Source organism: Lygodium microphyllum, chromosome 8 (genome assembly GCF_053477565.2).
Source record: "Lygodium microphyllum isolate KBCC chromosome 8, Lygodium_microphyllum_v1.1.10, whole genome shotgun sequence".
Lineage (NCBI taxonomy): Eukaryota > Viridiplantae > Streptophyta > Polypodiopsida > Schizaeales > Lygodiaceae > Lygodium > Lygodium microphyllum.
Genome location: NC_141142.1, coordinates 50104755 through 50114236, shown reverse-complemented (window position 1 = coordinate 50114236; position 9482 = coordinate 50104755). Strand labels below are relative to the sequence as shown.

Below are 9482 nucleotides of genomic sequence, written 5' to 3'. Positions count from 1 at the left end.
CTCTCTCAATACTTTGTGTAACCATGGCAGTATGGAGCATGCTGAAACATCTGATGCAAGAAACAATGTCCATGTACCGGACATTGTTTTGTGTACTCCCAATGCACGAATGAATGTGCGTAAAGTCAAAGACATGGCTAGGAGGAAGTCAATACGGCGTGCCCTCAAACATGTCAAAGGACACAACACTTCCGTCGTATCCCTAAAGCTCATGCATCGGTTGGATGCAATTGAGAAGCAAATCAAGAGTTTAAACAAAGGTCAAAGAGCTTCGAACTCCTTCTGTCAAAACTTTGGTGATCACCTTCAAAGGATCGAAAAAATCCTGGCAGAAAAATATGAAGGGGGCTTGGCTGATGGGATAATTTTGCAAGATGAGATAGATGAAATAAAGGGCTATATAGGAGAAATCTATGAGTTGGTTCACAAGCACTGGACATGGTGTGCTTTGAAGACCATGCAGAAAAGCTGCGAGACCTTGCTAAGAGCAATGATCGTACAAATAATGGAGTGTGTGAATTACTGGCTCAAAAGAATACCTGAGAGCATTTTCCTCAATGTGCATGTCACATCTCTAAAAGTTTGCCTCAATAGGTTCTCTGCAATGTTGAACCTATTGAATCGTCACATGAATTCATCATCCAATTCATAGTTCTCTTAGCATATCTAAGGATTTCAATAACTTTTTGTCAGATCCTCCGATAGATATGTCATTCTATTGTTGGGTTTGAGAATTCTCATGTGATTTGGACTTTTATATCCCCCATGATAATGACATAATATGCTCTTTCAATTTATATTCTTGCATATGTAAGATTATATTGTTGCTTATGTGATGTTATAATCTTCAAATTTTATATTGAAATAGTGTTTAGAACAAATTTATCTTGAGGTATATCTTTGCCAAAGTCTTCCCTAAGAGATAGGAAGAAATTTTAGTACGCCTAGGTCATAAAAGTATGCAATTACTTTTAAAAAATGTTCTCTCTCTCTCTCTCTCTCTCTCTCTCTCTCTTTAAAAATACGTTGTATAACGATGACCATATGGAGTGTGCTGAAACATATGATGCAAGAAACAATGTTCATGTACCAAACATCGTTTCATGCGTTCTCAATGCACGGATGAATGTCCGTAAAATCTAAGACATGCTAAGGACGAAGTCAGTTTGATGTGCCCTCAAACATGTCAAATGACACAACAATTGTGTTGTATCCCTAAAGCTCATGCATCGGTTGGATACAATTAAGAAGCAAATGAAGAGTTTAATCAAACTTCAAAGAGCTTCAATCTCCTTCTGCCAGAACTTTGGTGTGAATCGTCATACGAGTTCATCATCCAATGCATAGTTCTCTTAACATATCTAATTCCTTCAAGACTTTTTGGACAAATCCTCCAATAGATATGTCATTCTATTGCCGGGTTTGAGAAATTTTATGTGATTTGGACTTATGTATCCCTCACGACAATGACATAATATGCTATTTCAATTTATATTCTTGCCTATGTGAGATTACATTGTTCCCTATGTGAAATTATAATCTTTATCATAGTATAGACTATAATAACGTTTCGAAAAACTTTGCATTTGTAAATACTAATATCAAAGTACATTTTTCTTTTTATCTTAGGTTTTTCTTGACAATGGTACTTCCAACACATTCTCTGCCTAGAGATCGTGTATTACGTGCATGTAGGGAAATGCTCAAAATTACTAGACATAAACGTGGGCACGTTGTAAGATTTAGGACTGAATTACATGTTTGTGACCATGCAAGAGATATGTATGAACAACATCATGCAAATGGAAAAAATATGGATGTTCAAATCCCAAATCAGCTATATCAAACCAATCAATTTCACGCTGCATCTTGCTCTGCTGCTCATGTTTTGGTATCCTTTTAGGTTCAGATGTCTACCACAACTCGACAATACAATCCTAATGGTGGCTTGAGTGTGCGTAGGCAAATGCTTAATGTTACGAGAGCTGAACGTAGGCACATGGCAAGAGTTAGAATAGAATTACAACAACGGTATCATGCTACCATAGATAGAGATAGATACAATGGCATCCAAGCTACAAGTGTCCAAATGCTAGTTGCACCATTGTTGCCGTTGAAAGTTCAACCACCTCCTATTAGTCAAGAAGACAATGCAACTATCCACAATATAGATGTTGAGATGTTGGATAACCATGAATTGCTACCCTTCGGAGTGGGGGTATGTAATACAAGTCGAAAAAGAAATGGAAACACAAATAATCCAGATGGTGGATTAAGAAATTGTAGGCAAATGCTTGATGCTACTAGAGCTAAACGTAGACACAGGGCAAGAGCAAGAACGCAATTGCAACAATTGCATCGCACTACAACAAATACAATTGATATAAGTGCTCAAATGCCTGGTGCACCATTACTGTCCTTAGATGTTCAATTTCCTCGCGTTATTCAAGAAGACAATGAAGCTATCCGTAATGCAGGTGCAAGTACTGAGATGGTACATGACCAGTACAGGATTCAAGCTCCTATATTTCTACCTCAAAATGGTGGATTTTGTTCAATTCTCCATAACATGCCACCTAATTTGGATATTCATCCATCAGTAACAATTTTGCTCTTCCAAAAACCAAATTTGCATGCAATTGGTACCCTTTGCAAGGTTTGTCACCATTGCATGGCTAAGTTGTGGCACAGTGAAACTAAAACAATGCGTACAACCTCGATTGGAAAGCATTGCTGTAGAGAAGGGAAAGTAATTTTACCACCTCTACAACAGCCACCACAACCTCTATGTAATTTTCTTGATGGCACAAATCCACAAAGTAGAGAGTTTAAAAAAAAAATATGTGCTTATAATAGAGCATTGGCTTTTGTTTCAATGGGTACAAAAATTGATGAGCTTTTGCCTCAAAATGGAAATGGTTATACTTTTTGAGTTCATGGATCAATATATCACCGAATAGGTTCCCTATTGTGAGGATGGACAACAAATACCAAAGTTTGCACAACTTTATATTTATGACACTGATCATGAGTTATTGAATCGCATGCAAGTTTTACCTAGGCTTTTGCCAGACTTACTACAAGAGCTTCAACAAATGATGCATGATCACAATGCTTACGCACAGGCCTTTATAGCAGTTGGTGCAAGCTTGCAATGCAATCCATCAGTAGAAATAAGAATGTCCATTTTTCAAATTTGATCCACCTCTAGACGATATCCAGTTCCCACTGCAAGTGAGGTTGTTGCGATCATGCCTGGACAAGGTGATGATGATACACTTGATCATCGTAGCATTCAAGTTCGCACACAACAAGGCCATTTGATTTATATTTCTAACTTACACAAGGCATATATGCCACTGTTATATATTCTTCTTTTTCCAAATGGAGAGGATGGATGGCATATTAAAGTTCCATATGCATTTATGGATGCTCATATTAATGCCAATAATCTTGCAAATAAAGATTGTGTCACTCAAATGCAGTATTACGCTTTTCGACTTCAGATTCAAGATGATACTAATGCATGTCTTTTGCGTGGTGGTCACTTGCTACAACAATACATTGTCGGTGCTTATTGTAGCATTGAACAATGTAGATTGGCTTGGTGTCGTCGTAATCAAGCAACATTGCAAGTTGAAATGTATAGGGGATTGGCTGATATGGTCAATGGTTCAGATCCAGTTGATACTAATATCGTTGGGATTGGTGTGGACAGGAGAATAGTATTGCCATCTAGCTTTACAGGTGGACCAAGTTTCATGTACCAATTATGTCAAGATGCTATGGCAATTGTGCGTAGCAAAGGGAAACCTGATTTTTTTATCACCATGACATGCAATCCTAAGTGGTCTGAAATTACAAATGCTTTGTTGCCTAGTCAAACTGCACATGATTGACCAGATTTAACTGCTAGAGTTTTTCATTTGAAACATAAGGACATGATGTAGTCGATAGTGAAAAAGGAGTTGTTTGGTAAAGTTGCTGGATATGTGTCGTCATAGAATTCCAAAAGAGAGGCTTGCCTCATTCACATACGCTCTTGATATTAGAACCACGCTTTAAGCCACTAGAAGCACGTCATTATGATAGACTGGTGTGTGCTGAGCTACCTAATAAGGAAAGATTTTTGGATTTGTATCGAATTGTTACTAAATGTAACATACATGGTCCGTGTGGTGAGTTCAATCCAAAAAGTGCTTGCATGGTGGACGGAAAGTGTATAAAGGATTATCCAAAAAAGTTTATACATACAACTACAATTGATAAAACTGGTTATCCTTTATACAGACATCGAGAGGATGGAAGGACTCATAATGCTAATGGTAACCTCTTGGATAACCGATGGATAGTGCCTTACAATCCTTATTTGAGTTCCAAGTATAGTGCTCACATAAATGTTGAGGTTTGCTTGACAATTGCAGCTGTCAAATATTTGTATAAATATGTATATGAGGGCCATGATCGAGCAACCATTCGATTTAAAAGTACGCGTGGTTCCAGATCCAATGATATTGACACAGAAAATATTGATGCACAAAATATTGATGAGATTGAGAGGTACTTAGATGCACGATATATTTCAGCTTCTGAAGCATGTTGGTGAATATTTGAATTCAAACTTCATGATGAGAAACCCGATATTCAACGATTGCAAATACATTTACTTGGAGAGAATATTGTTTCCTTTCGTGACTCTGATAACATTTGTGATGTGGTGCAAAATGAAGATGCTCAAAAAACAACTCTCACAGAATGGTTTACATGCAATCGTTTGCACCCTGACGCTAACACCGTTCTCTATCAAGACTTTCCAATGTTTTGGGTTTGGAATGCACACAAAAAAATGTGGACAAAGAGAAAGCAAGGAAACACATGTGGTTGAATATACTTTGTTTCACCTACGTGTGGAGAAAAATACTATTTGCACCTACTACTCACTGTATGCAAGGGGTGCACATCCTTTGAGGCATTGTGTACAGTTGATAATGTGGTATATTCAACTTTTAAGGAGGCTTGCATTGTAAAAGGAATGTTGGAAACAGATGATGAATGGCAAATGTGTTTGCATGAAGCTGCATTGGTGCAAACCGATGCTCAATTAAGAAATTTGTTCTACTGATACCATCGACTCTCCTTACAAAATATGGCAAAATTTCTTAATTGAGCATCGGTTCTGCTGAACTATGGCAAGAGTTCTTAGTTCCACTGACAGAGTTCCCATAGTTCCGCTAATACCATAGGCTCTATGGGAAGAGTTATAAAACATCGACTCTCCTTGCAAAATGGGCAAAATGTTGATATGCAAAATGAGGCCAATAATCATGCGTTGATGCATATTCAAAAACTTTTAGATCAACATGGATGCAATTTGGCAGAGTATCATGGATTGCCTGAGGTGACAATGCAAGAGTACACAAATCCTTTGATCCTTGATGAACAACTATATGATAAGGTAGAACAAGAGAATACCTTCTTAACAATGCAAGCTATGTTGAATGATGGACAAAGAAATTGTTTTATGGCAATAATGAATGCTATTGATAGTGGTTTGGGTAAACCATTTTTCTTAGATGGCCCAGGCGGTTCTGGAAAAACATTCATATACAAATGTTTGCTTGCAAAGCTTCACAGTCAAGGTCTCATTGCCATAGCTACAGCAGCCTCTGGTATTGTTGCATTGCTTTTGCCACATGGTCGTACTGCCCATTCAAAGTTCAAAATTCCATTGCAAGCAGATAATAATTCTACATGCAATATACCTATTCAAAGTCACCTTGCAGCACCGTTAAAAGAGGCAAGTCTTATTTTGTGGGATGAAGATCCTATGTTGCATCATAATACCGTTGAGGCACTGGACAGAACTTTAAAGGATATAATGCAGTGTGATATGCCATTTGGTGGTAAAGTTATTCTACTAGGTGGAGATTTTAGGCAAATATTACATGTTGTACCAAAGGGTACCTGTGAGGATATTGTTGGTGCTGCTATATGTTGTTCCAATTTGTGGCAATATTTCAATGTTTTGAAACTTACACAGAATATGTGGGTCGCATTAGATCATATCAGTTTGTTGCATGGTTGCAAGTCATTGGAGATGGAAAAGATTTGACACATACTAATAATATATTGCAAATTCCACCTGCATTGTTGTTAAAGGGAGGATCTATGCAAGACTTGATCAATTTTGTCTATCGTGAAATGAATTGTGTAATTGATTTCAAAACATTCTTTAGTGAACGTGCCATTCTTGCACCTCGAAACAACGATGTGGAAATGATAAACAATCATGCATTGCAGCTGATGCCGGGAGAGGTTAAACAATACTATAGTGTTGATTCTGTGGATAGAACAGAGGAGAACTCATTCCTATATTCTGTGGACTATCTAAATTCCCTTGACCTCGGTGGAGGTATTTCTCCTCATATCTTGCTGCTCAAAGTAAATGCTCCAATAATATTGCTCAAGAACTTGAATCCTTCTAAAGGTTTATGCAATGGTACTAGGCTTGTATGCAAGGCTTTCAATAACAATGTCATTGATGCAGAGATAATTATAGGGACCAATATTGGTGACAGAGTTTTCATCCCGAGGACAACTTTCATCCCAACTACACTGGAACTTCCTTTCTCAATGGAACACTTGCAATTCCCAGTCTGTTTGGCGTTTGCAATGACAATCAACAAATCTCAAGGCCAAATGTTATCATGTTTGGGGATATATCTAAAAACCCCAGTCTTTACTCATGGTCAACTCTATGTTGCTTTCTCAAGAGTAAAGTCTCCGGACAGATTGAAAGTCTTGATTGATGAGAAAGAGGACATGGTAAATGGTACCATCAATATTGTATATAAAGAAGTTTTACAGAAAGTATTATAGCCTCTATTTTTTCAAAAGTGTAATCTTTGTTCTCTCATATTATATTTGCATAATATTTTTATTTCAATACAATCAAAGCCTTTTTTTCTTCTTTGTTCACATATCTATAAAATATAGTGTTGTACTTTCTTATGCTCTTTTTCAGTATTAAGTTCTTCGTCAATGAAAAACAAGTTTGTCTTATTTTCTCTGATTTAATACTTTAATTTTTTAATCAGATCTCTCATGTATGGATAGATATTCATGATTTTATGTAGAGTTAAAGGTATGTTTGTTTTACTATATGAGAACATAGTGTTTAAATTATTTCTACCATAAAAGTTATTTGAACTTTCTATCATAAGTGTAATGTTTTTTTTCTCATATTATATTTGCATAATATTTTTGGTGCAATATCATCAAAGTTTATTTATTCTTTTTTTATCAGATATTTTCAAGAAATGAACTATTTTATTGTCTCCTATTCTTTTTAAGTATTAAGATCTTCAAAGAAAAGTAAGTTCAACTTTTTTCCTTTAACAAAAAATGATATGTTTTAATCTCTCATGCTCTTTTGAAATATTATATTCCTTGAATAAAACCATGTTTGACTTATTTTCTATGAAATTTTATTTGTATTTATACAAAAGTAAGTTTTGAGAAATTATCATGTATAAAGTTCTTTTATACAATAGGCATTACAAACTCTTTTTCTCTTCTAAATTGGTCTTCTAATTTCAATATTGTAAAGTCTTTTTTTTTCTTTTTTAAAATTTGATCAATATTATTAATTTTTATGTTTTCTAAATTTTATTAATAGATGGCCCAAACAGTGTTCGAATATTATCGTGCCTCTCCTTATCAAATGAGACTTCAAGAAGCATTGCAAACTATTGCTACGGATGATATTATCCATAGAACTTTGGCTAGGGTAATCGAAAGATTACCCAATGATGGATTTACTAATGGAAACACTCCTTTATATGTAGAAATTTTATATTTTGGATGGATCCAATGCTACTATGTTGGACAAACAGATGTTGAGTACTTCATATCTCGATCCCACACTAGACACATACCGAATGGCTAGAGTAAATGGGAGTTTCAAGATTTATCATGTTTTGTAACTTTGCATCAGTTTCATCCAAATTTCACCGACGACTACTCTACTAATGTTAGAGCCAATCATATCACGTCCCTAGGTAATACTTACTCACCATTTTCATTAATGTTTTGCTTTATAAATTTAATATTGTTATTTTTAAAGCCTTTTTTTTTCATTTTTAGATGTTGCAGCACAATCTGGGGCAGGGCGTGTCAGAGCTTCGCCCACACATGTTCCCCATGCTAGATCCAATGTTGATAATTCATCTAAGAAGCGAAAGCTTTCTTTTCGATAGTTGATTTTCAACAATACAACTATCTTTTTGAAAACATTATATACTTTCTTTTCCATTTACTTGTTGTTATAGTTGGAATTCTTTCAGTGATATTTAAAAATCACTTTTGCTTCAGTTATCTTTTCCAATTATTATGGTTGAGATAATCAATATTATTGTATTGAATTGTTAGATTTTATAATGAAGTTTAAAAATTGCAAGACTATTTGATTCATTACTAAGTGGAAGAATGTGTGAACAAGTTAAAACATTGGTGCTTCACATTTCGGTGCGAAGTGCTGAGAGAAAGCTAGCGCGTAGCGCCGGGCTGAGCCTACGCGCGGAGCGCCCAGTATAATTATAGAAGGGACAATGTTTTATTAGCTAAAGAGGATGTTCAAACATGAATTTCTTGGAGGAATGCAAGTGTTGAGATTTCTGTGCTTTGCATATGATCTGCGAGTTTGGGCAAATGGTTTCTAGAACGGCGCGCGCGTTTATTATTTGATTATGTAGTGCAAAGAACGTTGGTGCCACACAGAATTGCAGGTTTTATTATATTGGGATTATTGAGGGTTGATTACATTGCTGTGACGGCGGCAATTAAGGAGGCTACATCCATGCCATATATGTGAGCATTCTATGCCAAAGGGTTCTCAACAATAAGCGGAGTAAGAATAGCCATTATAGAAAAGAAGTCGTGAATTTCGATGACAGAGGTCATGAAGGAAAGTTCATCACTAGCTTCATATAAACAGAAGTGGTGTAGAGGTGATCAACTGCAGAAAAGAAGAGGTGACCAACTCTGTGCATTTTTCGTGGGACGGAATGTGGCGCAATATTGGAAGTCGACATCAGAGGAGAACAAGATTGGTTTGATAATCATGATAATGGCTGGCACTGCTCTCCATTTTCATTTTTAGTAGCAACAGCAGCACTGCTCTCCATTTCCATTTTTAGCAGTAGCAGAGCAGCAGCAGCAGAAGAGCAGCAGCAGCTGCTGCTGTCGCCATTTTTAGCAGCAGCAGCAAAAGAGCAGTAGCAGCAGCAGAAGAGCAGCCGCTGCTGCTGCTGCTGCTGCTGGACTCGACGCCTACAATTTATCAATGATGGACAACAAGCATTGTTTTTTCGTTAAAATATTGTTTTGCCTCATCCTTCTTCTTCCGACGTGCAGGTCGTTTGCATATCATTTTTCCCGTGGAATTTGAAGCACATGCGGAGTTGTGGTGGAGTAGAAGTAGC

General features: G+C 36.5%; 1 protein-coding gene across 1 annotated transcript; it reads left to right on the top strand.

The window, feature by feature from the left end:
* The first annotated feature begins 5530 nt into the window (after positions 1-5530).
* LOC148032267 (uncharacterized) lies at positions 5531-8258 on the top strand. Its single transcript, XM_087683899.1, has 3 exons — positions 5531-6045; positions 6237-6412; positions 8146-8258. Exons 1-3 carry the CDS (start codon positions 5531-5533, stop codon positions 8256-8258), a joined length of 804 nt encoding a protein of 267 aa, XP_087540025.1.
* The last annotated feature ends 1224 nt before the right edge of the window (positions 8259-9482 follow it).

What these genes read in the sequence shown, in the direction of transcription:
- LOC148032267 (XM_087683899.1), top strand. Translation starts at nt 5,531, where the DNA reads ATGAATGCTATTGATAGTGGTTTGGGTAAACCATTTTTCTTAGATGGC. An exon ending in TTGAAACTTACACAGAATAT is followed by an intron (nt 6,046 to 6,236) that starts GTGGGTCGCATT and finishes AACATTCTTTAG; the next exon opens with TGAACGTGCCATTCTTGCAC. An exon ending in TTCCCTTGACCTCGGTGGAG is followed by an intron (nt 6,413 to 8,145) that starts GTATTTCTCCTC and finishes TTTCATTTTTAG; the next exon opens with ATGTTGCAGCACAATCTGGG.